The following is a 20203-nucleotide window of genomic DNA, read 5'->3' as shown; positions in this document are numbered from 1 at the left end:
CAAAAGGCTTAGAGTGATATTTCACTGTGAATAATGCAACCCTTGTTTTTTTGTATGTAAAAATAAATCATGAAGGTGACAATGTTTAGAATGGTTTTATTGATTATTTTGTACAGTGTAAAAAAAAAAAAGAAAAAAAGCTGCTGGGTTACACTGTATTTTTCCATAAAGTAAAACAACACCAAAGAGTTTCCTTTCGAAAGGTGTCAGTATTAAGGCACCAAAGGTAGTAATAAAGTAGGTAGTACAAAAAAACAACGCAAGAGTGTAAAAAACTTGATTCCCAGAGGCACACAGTGGTTGGTAGACATTGTTACTCTTAGTGCAGTAGGTAAACTTGTAAAAGGATTTGTTAAACTGCTACAATAGATTGTTCTGGAAACTGCAGGATTTTTTGCATGCAACAGATATGTAGCAGTGTCAAAAAATCCGAGTTTCACTCCAAGAACTGTTTATTTCACAATTTATCAAACGCCAACTAAAGGTTCAGTTAGTACTTATTATTTTTTACTCATTTTAGTCATACAAGAAATCCTTGTATGGAAAAAGATCATATTTCTGAATATCAAGCTTATACAATTTGCTCCATTAAAAAAAAAAATGCTATTTCACTCAAATAGTAACACATGCTTTAAACATGTGCTATCATCTTAACTACTGACACTTGATATGTACAGTGCTTGATGCAGCCAATAAATAATAATGAGAATCAATGTTCCCTTGTTTTGGAAATGCGTTGTATTAGTTTTAAATAAATGAAATAACAGTTCCTGGTATTGTACACACGTTATCAAACCCTACTATATGTGTTATATATTTATTATAACCCTACTGCACTCTACGTTCTCACAGCTCAAGGTTCCACCATTTAAATTCAAAAGGTTTTCTGCGCACGTTGGAGCCGCAGTGCACTTCTCCCAAGAGCTTGTGGTAGGATGTAAAGTCATCAATGAAGCTGCAGTTCAGGCCGAGCGGCTCAAGCAAAGAGCACGTCTCAGTCTCCAGGGCACATTTACCATTCACCTGTGGCCCAAAAGGCTTGGGAATGCCAAGGTTCTTCCCGAGTACTATCATATTCACCTGCAAGAAAAACAGGTAATGTTTACATCATCATACAGTAAGTATAAAACCTCAAGTTGTTTACTAATCAGCTTACAAACACCATTGTTTAAAATGTGTCAAAACTAAATTCATTAAAATAGTATAGTCAGAATGATGGTTAAGGAGAAAATACTCAATACAACTAAATATCATAACTGAATAAAAGTTGTTATTAGGACTAGACATGAAATACTGAATGGTTGAAGGTTTAATTTGTTCAAATTAAACTCAAAATCGTGCATAACCTGGTGAGACAGTCAAGTTTAACCATGGTAAATATACTGTGTGTGGTGGTCTGGGAAAACGTCTCATATTACTGAGGCTGAACTCCTTAAAAAAAAAAGTCTGGCTAAAACTGGGTTTTTCTGTCTATGACATGACATATAACATAATATAATATATAATATAATGTTATATAATATAATATATTATTATATATATATAACTTGAATATATTACAAAATATATTTAAATTGATTTCCCAGGTCAGCACACATGTGAAAAATACGTACACCCCATAGAAATTGTTGGCTTTTTTGACATATTTGGATAAACAAACATTTGATCATCTTTGAAAAAGTTCCTATTAATAAAAAAACAAACCCACAAGGAAAAAAATTTCAATCATTTATTCAACAGAAATAACCATAGATGTGATATTCTACTGTGGAAAAAGTAAGTACACCCTTGTCCTCAAAAGCTAGTGCTGCCCCCTTTAGCAGAAATAACTTCTTGCAGGTGATTTGCATAATTGTCCACTGGTCTCCGACATCAACTTGCTGGAATTTTTGACCACTATTCCATGCAATATTCTCTCAGTTGCAAGATGTTTGAGGTTTTTCTTAGAAGTACTGCCCGTTTCAAATCCCCACACAACATTTCAATGGGATTCAAATCTGAGGTTTGACTAGGCCATTACATAACCCTCCATTTTTTGTTTTTGAAACATTACTTGGTGGGTTTGCTAGTGTTCTTAGGATCATTATGCTGTTGGATAGATGGCTTCACATCATCTTCAAGCACTCTTTTGATATGATGCAGAATTCATAGTTGAATCAATGAATGCAAGCTGTCCAGTTCCTGAGGCACCAAACCATAACATTTCCACCACCATGCTGCACAGTTAGTATGAGGTGCTTCTCCTGATAAGATGCCTTTGGCCAAACAACTCTATCTTTGATTTGTCTGTCCAGAGCACATTATTGTTTGGTCTTTGCCTATATGCTCATTGGTAGACTGTAGTCTTGCTTTAATGTTCTTTTAAGACAGCAAAGGCTTTCTCATGGCATGCCTCCCATGCAGGTCAAATTTCTTCCTGATACAATCTCTTTCTGATTGTAGAATCAGGTACTTTGACACCAATAGTTGTAAGATTTATGTGATGAAAGATCCTGTGATGAAAGATCCTGTGATGAAATTTTAGGCTTTTTGGAGACTTCTTTTTGCATCAGACGGTCTGCTCTTGGGCTGAATTTGCTGTGACGGCCAGTACTGGACAAAATGGTAGTCGTCTGAAATCTGCATTACTTTTAGATGATTTTCCTTACAGTATAATGATGTATTTCACATAATCTTTTTAAAGATTACAGATTACATACACAAGATCTTGTTAAATCCCTTGCCAGACTCATAGGCATCCACAACCTTTTTTTCCCCCTGAAGGCCTTAGAGAACTCTGTAGATCTTGGCATGATGACACCACACACTTCAATAGCAAAGGCAACACCAGACACTAGATATGAGAGGGGAATAAATAAGACCGGTTCCACCTGCACTCCCTAAGCAGGTACAAATCACTGGCATCCAATCTTAAACACCTGATTCTAATTTGATGTATTTGAAGGTGTGATAAATGTAGTGGTGTACTTATTTTTTCCATGTGACTGACCTGTTTTATTTTTAATTTAAATTGTGAAAATGACTACAAAATGTCAATTTGATTTGCCATTTGATTGTGTATCAATTTTAACAAGCACTCTTTCAAAGAGGATCAATTGTTTGCTTGTCCAAATATGTTAAAAGGCAAACAAACTAACTAACAAACAGACAACAATTTCCATGGGGTGTACTTATTTCTTCACTTCGCTGTATACTGTATTATTTGTTCAGTGAATGATCAGACTATACCATGTCAGGGTAAAAGGCCACAGCTCTGTTCTTTTCAGATATCACTTTAAACAGGACTGGTAAATCAATGATGTCTTCATCCTCCAGTCCAAGCTCTTTCTTTAGTAAATCCCTGTTCCAGTCAATACAGCTCTGATTGGGGGGGGAAAAAAACAAGAGAGAAATTTAGGGAAGCAGAAAGACACATGTTTTAGGTTTCAGGACTTTATTTCCATTTAATTTAGTCCAGGACCACATGCACATCGTCAAAGACAGTACTTTACTTTACTGTACCACCTGTGAGCTTCTGTGTTCACAGGCCTGCTGATTTGAACCAGATCACTAACCTGGACATAACCGTTTTCTGTTTGAAACTCCTTGTCACTCAAGATCATATCAACACTGACTTCTTCCTCAGTCCCTGTTAAAGCAACAGATTAGTGATGTTTACCAACAATGTTACAGGAGATGACGGAAATATTGAATATCTAAAAGAACAGCTGCCAACATTCACCTGGAAACATCTTAGCATCCCCATGTCCTTTATTCTGCAATGTCCTGAACACTTTATATGCTGCATCAGGGCTGGCCAGCAGCAGTCTGAATCCCTGAACAATAATTAAGGATTAAAGTCATAGCTATAAAAGGCAGCAGAGTAAATACGCACAAGATCTGATGTGTAAATAAAGCCTCCAAGTCATGTTGACTTTAAAATGTACCTTTCTGTCAGGAGCTGGGACAAAACTCATAAACTCATCCACATGACCCACCACGAGCCAATCAGAGTAGAGAGCAATGGGCTCCTGAACCTTCTGAGCCCACAGGAAGTCCTGCACCACTTTGGTCATATTGCGGCCATCCTCTGTGCTATTGAAACAGTAAGATATTCTTTATCTATACTTGTATAAATGCACAAACACCAGGCACCATTTATCAATCTTTTAGTAAAGTGGTGTGTAAATGTTAATCCTAGTTAGGGTTGCAGTGGATCCTGAGCCAATCCTAGGAACACTTGGTACAAGGTGGGAGAATTCACGGCAAACAGGATACCAGGAAATAGCTAGGTCTTATGTGTCTTAATTGATCAATTTCTTTGATTAGTGTTCTTTCAAGTCATTAATTTGAAATGGTGAAGTTTACAAAATAAAAAATATATGTACATTTTTAAATTGACATGTTTTTTACAGCATAATCTGTAAAGACAAATTGCAGGAAGTCATGCCAATTATATGATTTGAAGTCAAGGTTGATATTGGTGAGTCTTCTAAATTTAAGTATCCTAAACTTTTTTTTCTTCAAACAACTAAGATTTTCATGAACATCACTGCTTGTGTTAATGCTCCTGCAAACACTTTACAGATAAAGTAAAAGTTTATTTCCAGCTTTATAAATGAGGCCCAATATCTAATCGGCAACATATTTAAGGCTTTTGAGTTATTACTCACGTAGGGAAGGCCACACCAATGATGATCCGGCCGAATGGATAGTTCTTCCCATTCACAGTGACAGGGGGGCTCACCTCCAGATTACCAAACGAATCCAAGCTGCTCACCTCTATTCTTGAAGCATAGCGGGTCACATAGCCAAAGTCTGGACCCTGAGACAGATTTAGTATTTCTAAAGTTGTTGTTTTTGTCAAGTAAAATCAGCTTTCGTTTCGAGTGCAGCAAACTAGTGAATATCAGAAATGGATTTTCTAAAATCTGAAATGTTGAGCTAGGTGGTGTGAAAAATAATGTAATAAAAACAGCAACAGTCAATGACAAATCTTTTTTTTTTTTTTTCTTTTAAGTTTTAGTGAAACAAAATGTAGTAAACTATTTAAATGGAACATGACGATGTACAAGTAAAGTTAAATGGACTTCCTCTCAGTGGCTTTAATGGACCATCAGTACAACTACACAGAATGTTGCAACTTAGCAGTCATACCAGTAAAACATCATAGGGGAAATTGTCAAGGTCTCCATTTCGTGGTGAGTCCAGGACCACAGGAAACGCATGGTGAGGAGAATCAATATAACCGAACTCAAGCTCATCCTGCAGAACAACAGCAATGGGGACAACTCAAGCTGCTTACAAGTATATATAAAATATATATACACAGTATGCTCGCAAGTATAGCATATCCAGGTATGCTGTCAATATTCAGTAAACCTTTTGCAGTTTAAACTACCAAATTTAAATGCATTTTTAAAAAGTTCACAGTTCAGTGACAAACAATTGATTAGCCCAAACCTGCATCCAGCGATCTCCTCGGTTCATGTACTCATGGCATATTTTCAGTTTGAGTCCACTTTTCTGTACCAGTTGCTTTATGCCCTTCAGGAACTCATGGTTATCGGATGTGCTGTTGGTACATTGAACGAAAGGATTCAGCCAGTATTCACTACCCACTCCCACCGACACTCTTGACTAATCCCACCCACTCCCGTAGATGCACTTGACCAATCCCACCCACTCCTGCAGTTTAGTTTTGTTTGTACCTACTAGATAATTTCTAATGAACGTGGCTGGTTCCATTTCCCAAAATGTAAACAAATTAGTATTTATTTAAACCACAGCAATGCTAATCCACATAAAGTAGTTATTAAGGATGAATGAATTAACACTGTAAATTCATCCCACAGAACCGCTTGAAAACCCAGTTCTCTCTCATGTTAATAAACGTGGCCCTTTTTTGTCCTGCAAGCTCACATCTGACCGTCCGCTAGCAACAAAACGAAAGTAAAAACTGCTTGTTCATGCAACTTCTTTGTCCAGGGCTAAGTGATACTATCACTTGGAAATGTACATAAGACTGTTCAACAAGTGTTATCTTTGATTAGTTAATGATTAAAGATAATAAGCAATGAAGAGAATAGTGTGTATTGTATAGTATAAATAGTGATTAACAAATTGGTCATCTTACCTGCAGACAAAGACTTCCAAAGGTTTAAGAGTATTGGGTGTCATAATCCAAGGAGCAACACGGAACATGACCTTATCGGTGAAAATTGGGGTCTCTGGGAAACCCTATAAAACCCAAAACAGATCCTGCCTTAACAATTACATTCTATTCCTTTGCCAAAACCACAGGGTGCAGTTAATGAGACAGACAGCGGATTATGTACACATTAGGACATCCATTCTGAGAGAAAGGTATAAATGATCTATGTTTTCAGTATTCCCTTGCATGCTACAGAAAAGCCACTGAAATATGGACAATTTTTAGCTTGCACTGACCTCAGCAAAAGGCTCTAAAAGACTAAGGTTGATCGTAAGTAGCCCATCAAAGTCCTTATCTGGAAAGTGAAGGCCCTCCACATAGAACACTAGGTCAGACTTGCCACCTTGATAGGGGACTTCATTAGCAAGTTGCTTTGTGTTCAGCACTAAAGGATACTCCTTCTGGAACAAACCGAGGAATATACTTTCTGGAATAAAGCAAACAATAAAGATCAATTTACTTTAATTTGTGCAGTTTTGAGATGAACTTTTGATGATACATATAGGTAAATTACATTTTATAGATTTAAAATTTTAACCTTGTAGATTTTATAATATTGATATGTGATCACATTATATTTTACATTTGTATATACTGTCACTGGCCACATTAATTGGAACGCTTGTACAGTGAGGGAAAAAAGTATTTGATCCCCTGCTGATTTTGTACGTTTGCCCACTGACAAAGAAATGATCAGTCTATAATTTTAATGGTAGTTGTATTTGAACAGTGAGAGACAGAATAACAACAAAAAAATCCAGAAAAACGCATGTCAAAAATTTTATAAATTAATTTGCATTTTAATGAGGGAAAAAAGTATTTGACCCCCTCTCAATCAGAAAGATTTCTGGCTCCCAGGTGTCTTTTATACAGGTAACGAGCTGAGATTAGGAGCACACTGTTAAAGGGAGTGCTCCTAATATCAGTTTGTTACCTGTATAAAAGACACCTGTCCACAGAAGCAATCAATCAATCAGATTCCAAACTCTCCACCATGGCCAAGACCAAAGAGCTCTCCAAGGATGTCAGGGACAAGATTGTAGACCTACACAAGTCTGGAATGGGCTACAAGACCATTGACAAGCAGCTTGGTGAGAAGGGGACAACAGTTGGTGCGATTATTCGCAAATGGAAGAAGCACAAAAGAACTGTCAATCTCCCTCGGCCTGGGGCTCCATGCAAGATCTCACCTCGTGGAGTTGCATTGATCATGAGAACAGTGAGGAATCAGCCCAGAACTACACGGGAGGATCTTGTCAATGATCTCAAGGCAGCTGGGACCATAGTCACCAAGAAAACAATTGGTAACACACTACGCCGTGAAGGACTGAAATCCTGCAGCGCCCGCAAGGTCCGCTGCTCAAGAAAGCACACATACATGCCCGTCTGAAGTTTGCCAATGAACATCTGAATGATTCAGAGGACAACTGGGTGAAAGTGTTGTGGTCAGATGAGACCAAAATGGAGCTCTTTGGCATCAACTCAACTCGCCGTGTTTGGAGGAGGAGGAATGCTGCCTATGACCCCAAGAACACCATCCGTCAAACATGGAGGTGGAAACACTATGCTTTGGGGGTGTTTTTCTGCTAAGGGGGCAGGACAACTTCACCGCATCAAAGGGACGATGGACGGGGCCATGTACCGTCAAATCTTGGGTGAAAACCTCCTTCCCTCAGCCAGGGCATTGAAAATGGGTCGTGGATGGGTATTCCAGCATGACAATGACCCAAAACACACGGCCAAGGCAACAAAGGAGTGGCTCAAGAAGAAGCACGTTAAGGTCCTGGAGTGGCCTAGCCAGTCTCCAGACCTTAATCCCATAGAAAATCTGTGGAGGGAGCTGAAGGTTCGAGTTGCCAAACGTCAGCCTCGAAACCTTAATGATTTGGAGAAGATCTGCAAAGAGGAGTGGGACAAAATCCCTCCTGAGATGTGTGCGAACCTGGTGGACAACTACAAGAAACGTCTGACCTCTGTGATTGCCAACAAGGGTTTTTAACCCAAGTACTAAGTCATGTTTTGCAGAGGGGGTCAAATACTTATTTCCCTCATTAAAATGCAAATTAATTTATAAAATTTTTGACATGCATTTTTCTGGATTTTTTTGTTGTTATTCTGTCTCTCACTGTTCAAATAAATCTACCATTAAAATTATAGACTGATCATTTCTTTGTCAGTGGGCAAACGTACAAAATTAGCAGGGGATCAAATACTTTTTTCCCTCACTGTATCCCTGTTCATTCATGCAATTATTCAGTAGCAGCACAGTACATAAAATCATACAGGTACAGGTCAGGAGCTTCAGTTAATGTTTACATCAAACTTCGGAATGAAATTTCTTAACAATGTGATCCCAGTGACATCCAAAACCAGGATTCTAAAGCCTGTGCTCAATGTAGCCTCATATTCCTGTTTATAGGTGATAAGAGACCAGGTTTAGGTCTAGGTTTGAAGTGCTGTTCATTCTGAGATGCTTTTCTGCTCACCACAGCTGTAAAGGGTGTTCATTATTTCAGTGATCCAAGTTTCCTGGTCCACAAAACTTTGTGGACACCTGATCATTACACCCAATGCTTGTTGAACATCCCATTCCAGCTGGAGTCTCCCTTTGCTGTTATAATAACCTCTACTCTTTTGAGAAGGCTTTTCACTAGATTTTGGAGCGTGGCTATGGGGATTTGCTCATTTAGCCATAGTGAGCATTGGTGCATAAGAGCCTTAGTGAGGTCAGGCATTGATGTTGGGTGAGGAGACCTGGGGTGAAGTCTGCATTCCAGTTCATCCCAAAAGTGTTCAGTGGGGTTGAAGTCAGGGCTCCGTTCAGGCCACTTGAGTTCTACCACTCCAACCTTGACAAACCATGTCTTCATGGATCTTGCTTTGTGCACAGGGGCATTGTCATGATAAAATAGGTTTGGACACCTTAGTTCCAGTGAAGGTAAATTGTAATGCTACAGTATACAAAGTGTGTACTTCCAACTTTGTAGCAACGATTTAGGGTGTGATGGTCAGGTGTTCACATACTTTTGACCATGTAGTGCTTTTGTAAGCTACAGGATTTGCCTGTGGAAACTAGGTAGGATCTTCACAAAAAATCAGTACTACTCAAGTTTGTTTCTATGAGCTAATAAAACTGTTTACTACTATAAACTTGACGTATTTATAACATTCTTTTTGAGTGTAACTGGACTTGGGACTGACTTCGTGACCACATTACATTAAAATATCAATGTTCATGCTATTTAAGACGAAAACATGAATGTGATGCTGTTGTAACTCACTCAGAGAGGCCTCTGCCTGCTTGGTGGACCTGGCCCTGAAGACCCTCACTCTCTCAGCGTCTGTCTGAGAGATATGCAAGCTCAGTTTATAGCCTTCTGGGAGCACAGGTGGGCCACTGGTACGTAAGATCATCTTGGACATGTCCTTTAAATCTGGAATTTGAAAGAAAAACCTCCAGTGTGGATCCGAATTATTTAGAATATTATTATATCATTATGCATACTCTATTATATTCATTTAACATGCAGTTACACTTTTATCAGCAGCACATACAGGTCAACTTTAAAATCGCTTGCACACGCTTGTTGCGGCTGAGGCTTTTAACATTTGGCAAACATAAGTGTTCAGTAAAGCCAATGTCACACTCAGTGTAGACAAAAGACTGTTTCACCAGAATTCCACTCTACCTTTGTGTTCCTTTGCGGCATGGGACTTTTTCATTTCCACATCAAAGAGCTTAACATCTACAGTAACCAGGTGTGTCACGATTATGCAGTTTGGGTTGATCATTAGTTGTCATACACATAACTGCAAATATTAATGAAACTTGTAACTAGTGTAATTTCTGGAAACTTTGTCACTTTTCTAATTGTTTCACAAGCCAAGAAATTGTAATTATTGCCAGCTGCAAGGCAAATCACAGGTTTATATTAATGTGCTCTTCTAATATGTTACTTTTTTTCTAGAGTATATTTACACAGGGAGCTGTAACAGATTCCACATAATCCAAACAGATTTTATTTTTTTAAAGTGTTGTTTAACAAAGGAAAATGTATAATAGTCGACATCGTAAAGGTTTATATGACAAGATATTAATGAATATTTATGGAAGGGGTCTCCAGTGTCCACTTTCTAACAGTCAGGAATCATTTTTCTGCCAAGGAAAGTCTTCAAGAGACGTTACGCTTTCTGGTTTATAAATAAAAATATACATTACTGGACAATGCACAATGCAGTATAACAAAAAAAGCTATGTTGATACATGACAAAAACAGTGATCTTAGAAAGGGAAAATACATCTTGGATATAGTCACATTCATCTAGAATTTTCTATAAGGTTATATGATCACAACAAACCAAATATAAGATTAATAAAACTATTTCTAGACATTTTTTTTCACTAATTTCAAGCTTTAAATTTTCTTATTCTATTTGTAGATTCTGCTTCTTTCTAGATAGAAAATACCAAACATTACTAATTTATCTGTCAATAGAACAAGACTATTTCAAGCTTGAAATGAGTAAAAATGACTAGAAATAGGCTTAATAGCCTTAGATTTGGTTTTATTGTGTCTTATAATAGGAAATACTAGTTTTTGAACCTTTGAACCTTGTATTCAAGGTATTTCCACTTGCTAATATGTCATTTTTGGAGTGTGCATAACGTACAATTCTGTTAAGGTAGTTGTCAAGAGTACATGACAAGCCATTTTGTTACAGGACAAAGCAATGCCACAAATAATCCACTAAAATTAAAGCCTTTGGCTGATTATAATGCTTAAGAAATAATTTTGCAATATGATGATTTGATCATATCAAGAGACTAATTGGGAATAAACTTTGTGTTTAACATGTATTTATATATAAACATATGATTCATTGCAATCTTCTTTAATAATCCCCATCAGTTCAGATAATTGAGATTATGCAATTATAGACCTGTTGTGACAAACCTATACCCAATTTCTTTATCGCTTACTGCCAAAATGTATAGCATTCCGTATTTTTCTTCTGTCTCAAATGACTTTGCGGTGTGTATGTGTAAAATTATTAAGTATAGTTCATTAAAGCATATTTCATTGCATAAATCTTATATCACATCGCACTATATAATGAAAATAAGATTAACTGGACTGGGATGACCGTCAGTAGGCTTGCTTACCTGCGACTTTCGTAATCTCCTCACTCTCACTGTCCACTTTCTTATAGTAGGAAGACTCAGAGTCACAGTTGACCAGCAGAATGGCACCATGTCCATTAGGACCCCACTTCCATGAAGCCTTATAGAGAGAAAGAGAGAGAAAATGTTTCTAATGAAGAAGTCCAACCACAAATCAACCCATCACACAGAGGATTGTCTCCCTAAAACGCAGAACCTTTTAAAATATACTTAAGAATTAAGTACTTGACTACTGTTTAATTCAAAAATTGATATTCTAAAAGCATAATGCCTTCCTGGTCAGTTCTTGGTGAGAAGGTTGAAGCAACACAGGCAAAAAACCAAGCTATACACCTTGTTTGGATTGTTCTTCTCAACAATACCATCTCGATCTGCGTCCACATCTAGGGAGATCTCTGTAAGCCAATAGAGGAGAGTTGATGAGAACATGTCCTATTACTACTCAACTAGAAGTCACAGACACATAAATTAGCATTGTGTATTTTATTTATTACTTGCATTTCATTCATTACAAAATGGCACACTTTGAATATTTTAAATATTGAATATTTTGGTGGTTTACTAAAAACACTTTGAAGGAAGTTGACAATTCCATGAATAGCTACTATTTACTTCAGGGGAGTGGTGGCTTAGTGGTTACAAGAAACATTCACTGTACAGTACATGTATATGTGACAGTAAGGCTGTCTTCTTCCTTATTCTAAACTTTGTAGAAAAATTGCAGTATGGCAGCCAAAACTAAAGTCAGCATCATACATGCAGGCCACTTGGAGAGCATGGTTACATTACATTACAGCATTTGGAAGACGCCCTTGCCCAGAGTGACTTACAATTCTCTCATTTATACAACTGAGCAGTTGAGGGTTAAGGGCCTTGTTCAAGGGCGATGCTTGGCAGTGCTGGGATTTAAACTCATGACCTTCCGAGTTAAGTCAAACGACTTGACCGCTGAGCTACCACTTCCCTAATTATTAGAGTTACTTCATCACCAGTATTAAATTAAGTAAGCGTAAAAACAAGCAAATGTGTGTTCGTTTTAATCACAACTGATCTTTGAAGGCAGTTGTGATACTTAACATACTATAGCATTCAAAGCTGTTGCTTGGGATATGTACAGATGTATCCTTAGTGCTGTGTTTTACAGTAAATTTATGCCAGCTGAAGTCATGCCTGTGTGTGCGCATATGCATGTGTTTGTATATAAGATGAACTCAGGGGCATACCAACAGCTGTGAGATGCAGCAGAGCATTTCCAAGAATCTCTGACTTATCCCCATAGAACCTCACAGACAGCTGAAATACATATATATTTTATGTTAAGAAGAATAATTTATCATCATCATCACAAAGACATTTTGCCTTGCAATATTAATAAAGATCGGTAATGTGTCATTGCTAAATTTCCCTTTCAAAAAATGCTTCATTGACAAATTACAAATATGTAGTCATGACACTTTTTTAAATCACAAACTTGTTGGTTATGCAAAAAGTCTGCTGATAGTCTGAGCAAACACATTAAGCAACACTGTTGCTTAATTAAGTTACACTGGCTGCCATCTCTTCATTTATTCATCTCCATTAAGCACGTTTTCCTGCTCAGGGTCATGGTGAAACTGGAGCCTGTCCCAGGAACAATGGGAACACAATGAATGCAAGGCCCAACCCCATCCATCTTACTGGATGAGATAGCAAAAACATAACAGGGCACAATGGACGCACTCATTCACAATTACAAGCAGTTTAGTGTAGCCAATCCACCTGCTAGCCTGTTTTTCAGAGCGGGGAGGAAACTGAAGAACACACAGGTAGAACAACTCCATGCAAAACTTTGCACAGACAGTAACCTGAGATCAGAATTGAACCAGGGATCCTCATGGCACCATGCAGCCCCTCCTCAGATATCTAAATTTAAAATACGAAAAGCTGAACCTCATGACACATTTCCCAGTAGTTTCCCTGTCTTTACTGAATAACTCATAATAGTTACTGATGATATGCTTTAAGATGAATAACTGAAGATTACACTGGAACGTATGACTCACTAACAGCATAGTGTTATATAATAATAAAAATGCTTTTATTGTGGCACAAGTTGATTCTGTCAGCCATGTGTTGTACAGGTGCTTGCAGATTATACCCTGGAAATCCCAGCCTTACGACTCAATCCCAGCCCTCGATTAATGGAGCATGAGAGACGAGTGTTTATAAGACTGGGTTACCTTGCTGTCATTGGGCTGCAAGCTGGCAGCTCCCATGGAAATGAGAAGCACTGTGTCTCTGCCGAGCGGCTGTGGCGAGGAGAGCGACTTTCCAGCCTGGACCTGAGAGAAAACCTGGCACTGCACATTGGGGGTGCATTTTACTGAGAAGAACTTGCTTTGTAATGGCGCACAACTGTAAATAAACACACACACGCACACAGATCATCTTAGTGGAAGTTAGAGGTCAGGTTTCTCCGCATGTTGCGTCACTTTTTAAATTAAGAAGCAACTGTAAGATCTTGCGTTACACTGCCTCAGTGTGTGAACCGAGTTTACAGTAAGGAAATGTTAGAAAATACCCAATTTTGTAATGAAAGCCTTGCAGGAAATTACAGTCATATGGTTTTTTTGGGAATATCCAACTGAAAGAGAATGTCAACAGTCTGGCGACAGAAAACACAAACATGGACTTGAGTACTTGACCTTATCAAATTCACTGCACCAGATACTGATCCATTGTGGAAGAGCAAATTCCTGAGTATGGCACGATCAAGATAAACAAATTTCAAAAGCAGACATCAGAAGGAAATATTGTCTGAGGCACTTTTCCCATTTGGGTCAGAACCGGTTTGGCACACAAATAACGTACTTTGTGTTTATAACTGTCTGCACACATAATAGTCACATGGTGTAGAGCTATATTTTAATATGTGTACTGAGCCCACATCAAAGCTAAACTCTTTGTGTGAAAGACAAGAAGATCTAAGAATATTTGACAAGAGAAAAGGAAATGTTTCAGACACAAAGAAAGAAAGTCTTATAAAATAATATATGTTAACAATAGAGCAGTATTGTCCGGTACATCAGTGCAACGTTAGGAATCAATGTTTTGTAAAACAATTAATCAACAGATTAAAGAGTTCATAGCAATTTGACCTACAGTTAAACATAACATAGTGTTTCACAAACAAACTCCTGTTGTCCTCCAGTAAAGATATCAAAAACACTTTCTTTGTGTGTAGATGAGCAGGACAAGGCGGACAGGCAAATTCGCTGCGCGAATACAAACAATAGCTTTCAGTCTGCAAGCAAGGCGGAGGCTTTCTTCAACCAATGCAATGTTCTAAAGCAAGAAACAAAAGGCATATTCACATGTGACCTTTACTACTCTCATTCTCATAAAAGAATATAAAAGTCAGTACAATCGATTCACATGGTCAATTGCAAATCACCTCACAATTATGGGGTTATGATTATGACTATGATTATGTCTATGCTGCAGTCCATACTAAAGAGAATTACAATTTAAGCCTGGATATGCATGAAAAGGCACTCTTTTTAGTGGTCAACTAAATTCCATACATCCCATCAATACAACTTTATTTCATGATCATTATTTAAATGTGTACTGTGTATTTGTTACAGCCATGCAGAAGACATTATGTCCAAGTTAAAGCATTATTAATAGGGTACATGTTTTTTAAATTATTATTATTATTGAAGTTTGGATTAAACCACTTTAATTCGAGAGCAAACAAACACCTTGCTGAAAAAAAGAAGAAATATAGCTGCAAGCAGCGATGACGGGCCCAAGCACCGTGGTGCCATCGTCGCCCGGTGGGTGTATGAATACAATGCATAGTGCATAAGTTTCAACTAAATCAGTCATTGCATGCAGACGATATGAGACACTTTCAGTTTCCCTTTTTCCAACATAAGTTTATTGCGTTGCCACTGCGAAACCGTTCGTGGTATCAAAACTCCCTTCGCAATTTTGCATCCTCATTGGCTTGCCACGATGCTGACCAAGTTCGGTGACAATCACATGAGGAGTACTTAAAAAGTTCACCACATGCACTTTTCACAAAATCCAAAATGGCCAACTTCCAGTTGGGCGCAGCTAAAATGATGTCAGCCCAAAACTTGTTCGGGTCAAGTACAATATGTATACTGAGTTTCGTACATATTCGCACGATTTACGCCCCAAGGTTTTGTACCGTGTAAAAGGGGGCGCTACAGAGCCTCCCCACCATGCCCACGTGCTACTCTTTGCATGGCCCTAATGACCAACAACTCTGACATGTGTGCCAAATTTCAGGAGTTTTTGAGCATGACAAGGACCCCAAAAGCTCTGATCCTTTGAAGGAAAAAAAAAAAGAAGAATCCTTCGGAAAACAATAGCCAACTTTCAGTGCTTGGGCCCTGAAAAAAAAAACAATAGAAACCATCATAGAAATTCCAACGGTTTCCACTACAAATACCATTACAAACCATCAGCTGACCATTAAATCCATTATCGGTCCTTAATGGTATCCACTAGACATAACATGCCACCAATAGAAGGCAACAAATTACCAGTAGAGACCCACAGGCACCATTACAGTTTCCATTAAAACCAATACAATTCCCATTATAGCCATTACAAATTAAGAAGGTTTCTATTGGGGTTTTTTTTCTTCTTCTTTTCAACAGACTAATAACTATAAGATCTCAATAATAAATATAATAATTTGAACAAAAGTGGCTTGTGATTAGCAGCACTCGGGCTTCCCAGACTCCCCTCTGAGAAGCACTGCTACACTATCTATATATCTATGTGTATTAAAGTTTTGAGCTGTAGTCTCGATACACACAGCAACAAGTGAGGGAAGATTCACTGTACATCTTCATTTGGTTCAAAAGAATTTACACGCAGCTTTTTTTCTTTTTTTTTAAACAAACAAACAGTGTCACCATGCAGCTGTACAGAAATAGATCCCTGATGAGCAAACCAGAGTGGACAGAGACAGCATGAGGAATAGAAGAAACCTTTTACCAGATTTAGGTCTGCGTGAGCCCTGGGATTCTAATAGGGATTATATTACACTACAAGTGTAGAGTAAGTATTACAAGATAAATGTTACCGGGTTAAATTCACTGTCAGTTTCCTTCCCAGCACATACAGCGTCGTTGTAAGCTTGTCGACATCGAGTCGGAGAGTTCTGGGTGAAGTCATGGTGCTGTGTTGTGTTCTGCTGTCGCTACACTACACTACTCTACACTACACTTATCACCTGCAGCACCGTTTAAACGGAAGGAGAGCTCCTCTGTCCGGTTCTACATTCACACAGCTACACTGCGACACCTATTGGTTCTGTAAGGCAGGTACAGTTCCGCTGACTGCACTGACACGATGGTTGTGTCTCAATTTAACCTCCAGTTCCGTACTTGGAAAACTTCTACATACTACAGCAGGAGAGAGCTTTCACTCAGAAAGGGCACTAGATTTATTTTCAGGTCTATCTGAGCACTCAGACTGCTGTACACACACAATTTCAGTAAAGTAAACATACCAGCTTTATTTACATGCTAGAATACGGAAATACGGATGATATTACAAAATAGCTACTCTTACATAAAACTAAGTAATAAAAAAACAACATTAAGTACAATATTATTATTTTTTTTTTTAAATATTCGCTCTTTCAACTGGTCATGTAAATATACAAAATAGAAACCCTCATAGAATTTATAATGGTTTTAATGGCTATAATGGGAATTGTATTGGTTTTAATGGAAACTGTAATGGTCCCTGTGGGTCTCTACTGATCATTTGTTGCCTTCTATTGGTGGCATGTTATGTCTAGTGGATACCATTGAGGACCGATAATGGTAATGGACTTAATTGCTAGCTGATGTTTGTAATGGTATTTGTAGTGGAAACCGTTAGAATGTCTGTGATGGTTGGGGGGGTTCCTCAACAGGGACATCATTTACCCCATACTACCAGGGGTTCTCAAACCTTTTGCAGCCAAGGACCCCTTTAACTGTGAATTATTCAATATGTAGCCTGCAATAATACTCTGGCTATTTATTAGAGCTTTTTATTCCTTTACTTTCCACCAACACAACACATTATGTTCAACTTGATTATTTACAGCTCACTCTCCGGAAAAGGGGGGGGGGGGGGGGGACTGTACCATTCCTGGTCAGGGTGGTGCCCTCAGGGGTAACTTTGTGTTTGCAACTTTGTGTATATTTCAGTTGGAAGCATGGATATAGCTTTAAAATGTTTTCAGGAACGTAAAGTGACCATATTTACGTTTTAGATTAAAGTGTTAAAAGTACACCTTTCTAGATACAAGCTACAGAAGATGTACCCACCCCCAGATGGTACAGTGTAGGTTTTTTGTTTTTTTTTTTTTTTTTTGGGGGGGGGGGGGGGGGGGGGGGGGAGAACCTAAACACATTTGGAGAAGTACACATCTGTTTGCGATACACCCATTGACCGTTAACGTCCGAGACACAAAATGTCCACTAGGTGGTGCTGTTTACATGTGACAAATATCTTACCAGCCCCATTTACCTCCTACTAAGCTAACACTGACTTAGGTCTCTCATTTTACCTAGCTTTAATTATGTCAGCAAGGTGAAGTATTATGCTAGAAAAGTGTCTGTTTTTCGAGCCGTGCTGCTTTCCATTCTACCTGCATGCACACAGAGAACACAATCAGTATGTTTACATGCGGCCATTTTTATCAATCCAAATGAATTCAATCCAATTGCAGAAACAGAAAGTACTGTTTACAGGCACCTTAAACATTGCAATCTGATTCAAAGATTCGTTTACATGTACATTACATATATGCAGAACATAACTTCTGTACAAGCGCAGAACGTCTGTTGTCGCATTCACTGAACTGCGAACGTGCACAAGGTATTTTGGAATCCGATTGAGAAAATAGTCAAACTAAAGCATTTACACTGCTAATTTTTGTCCTATTCCGACCGAAAATTTCATTCTGATTAAGCTCAGTCAGATCGATTGAGGTATCTACATGAAAATTTTCAGTCCGACTGAGCTATCAAACCGTTTACTAACGGATTATTTGGCTGCATGTAAGCCTACCTGCTGTTTAACGGTTCGGATGCGACTGATAAGTTATGGCGTGCAACACACACACACACATACCTGCCCAGGTTAATCTTCAGCTTGGTCCCAACAACATAAACAGCCCTTAATGTGTTGTTGATTTTTAGGCGGTAGGTTCTCTGGGACACATTAGCGTCGCTGTGAGGAACACTTCTCTTTCTCACAGTTGTAGTCTTTTTTTGCTGCTCCATAATGCCACGTACCTGTATACTCTTCTCCACTCTCAGGTATCCTGCTGGTGTGTGCAATCTGAGTCTGGTTGAGTGAATATAAAAGCGTGGGCGTGTGTTCACCTGTCTTCTAGTTCATGCTCAGTAAACAGGATAGTTTTAACAGGCTTAGTGGTTCGCACATTTGCCTGGGGGCTCGAATGAAAATTATTTTGTTCCAGACCCAAAAGACATTCATTCATCTTTGGAACACAAATGAAGACATTTTTAATGAAACCTGGGAGATGTCTGTCCCTCCATTTACAGTCCATGTAATCAAAACTATCAAGCTCCAAAAAGTTCATGAAGGCATCATAAAAGTAATCCATGTGACTCCAGTGGCTTAATTGAGTTTATGAAGCGATACAAGTGTTTTCTGGGCAAAAAAAACACAAAAAGATCATTGAATTTATGATTACAACCTCACAAGGTTGCAATGGACATGCAGATACATGCATAACCCCAGAAATGTGGGAGAAATGTGGCTTCTGCTTGGTTAGAATGAAAACATACACCCACACTGGCCCTTTCCAGTGTGGTACATCCCTGATATAGAGGATGTTTTGTAAATAAAGTTACATTTTGCTAAGAAGTATTAATTTCCGCTATATATGGAGACTTTTGGGACACGCTGTATATATCATGGACCACCTGGCTATGCTTCACAGGTCTTCTTATACAGGCCTATGAGGGTTTTTTTTTTTTTTTTTTCATTTTTGGCTACCGTCCATTTCTTATTCACATGTACTTGTTATCAAGAAGATTCTCAGACCTGTGAAAGTCTTCATTAGTCTGTATTTACAAATGTTGTTGATAGATAGATAGATAGATAGATAGAGAGGGAGCGAGGGAGGGGGGTGCGGTGTTTTAGTGGTTAGCAGAGCTTGCATGTTCTCCCCTGCATTGGGGGTTTCCATTGGGTACTCTGGTTTCCTCCCCCTGTCCAAAGACATGCGTTGTAGGCTGATTGGCATCTCTAAATTGTCTATAGTGTGTGAATGGGTGTGTGATTGTGTGTGCAATTGTGCCCTGCAAAGGGTTGGCACCCCATCCCCTGCCTTGTGCCCTGAGTTTCGTGGGATATGCTCCAGGCCCCCCTCCTGACCCTGTGTAAGGTAAGCATTACAGAAAATGGATGGATGGATGTATCAAAGAGGAGAAATTCACAGATTACAGAAACAGTCCAAAAGAGTCAAGTTGACTTCAGAGAGTCTTCACCACTGATTTGCATTGACCCTTTCTTCTAAGGGGACAAGTGGACCCAAACCATGGCAGCAAAATGCCCCCACACAGTAACCAGTGTAACATAATGGGTTTTTTTTTTCTTTAATTTGTCACCTGCCTACAAATTAAAGGGAAAACAGATGGCTCTGTGGGGGCGTTTTGCTGGCAGTTCCAGAGCCGTGTCGTTTTGGGAATTGTATGACTGTTTCCATACCATACTCAATGTGAGAAAAGATATCTGAAGAAGAACTGTGAGAATAAGCTTCTGTATGACTGCAGAGA

General features: G+C 38.6%; 1 protein-coding gene across 2 annotated transcripts; it reads right to left on the bottom strand.

The window, feature by feature from the left end:
• Positions 1–76: 76 nt before the first annotated feature.
• On the bottom strand, positions 77–18740 carry padi2 (peptidyl arginine deiminase, type II). 2 transcript variants are annotated; one of them, XM_017479674.3, is made up of 16 exons: positions 18528–18740; positions 13595–13769; positions 12599–12668; positions 11709–11770; positions 11358–11475; positions 9475–9627; positions 6430–6620; positions 6116–6219; positions 5443–5554; positions 5137–5244; positions 4653–4804; positions 3927–4074; positions 3722–3815; positions 3555–3628; positions 3229–3360; positions 77–1080 (listed from the first exon to the last, which is right to left on the bottom strand). In XM_017479674.3, the coding sequence occupies exons 1-16, from the start codon at positions 18677–18679 to the stop codon at positions 847–849; spliced, it is 2079 nt and encodes a 692-aa protein (XP_017335163.1). In that variant the 5' UTR covers positions 18680–18740; the 3' UTR covers positions 77–846. The 2 variants fall into 2 exon arrangements, with proteins under 2 accessions (XP_017335163.1, XP_017335164.1); XM_017479675.3 differs by lacking the exon at positions 18528–18740 and adding an exon at positions 16480–16937.
• Between the last annotated feature and the right edge of the window lie 1463 nt (positions 18741–20203).

The sequence above is a fragment of the Ictalurus punctatus genome, chromosome 11, assembly GCF_001660625.3.
Source record: "Ictalurus punctatus breed USDA103 chromosome 11, Coco_2.0, whole genome shotgun sequence".
NCBI classification, from domain to species: domain Eukaryota; kingdom Metazoa; phylum Chordata; class Actinopteri; order Siluriformes; family Ictaluridae; genus Ictalurus; species Ictalurus punctatus.
Note: the sequence above shows the minus strand (reverse complement) of the source record. Positions and strands in the feature narration are given on the sequence as shown.

Coding starts and splice junctions, on each gene's coding strand:
- padi2 (XM_017479674.3), bottom strand. CDS start 18,679: ATGGAGCAGCAAAAAAAGACTACAACTGTGAGAAAGAGAAGTGTTCCT. Junction 6,621..9,474: donor GCAGGCAGAGGCCTCTCTGA/GTGAGTTACAAC, acceptor GCTTTATTCCAG/AAAGTATATTCCTCGGTTTG. Junction 5,555..6,115: donor TTGGAAGTCTTTGTCTGCAG/GTAAGATGACCA, acceptor ATGTACCAACAG/CACATCCGATAACCATGAGT.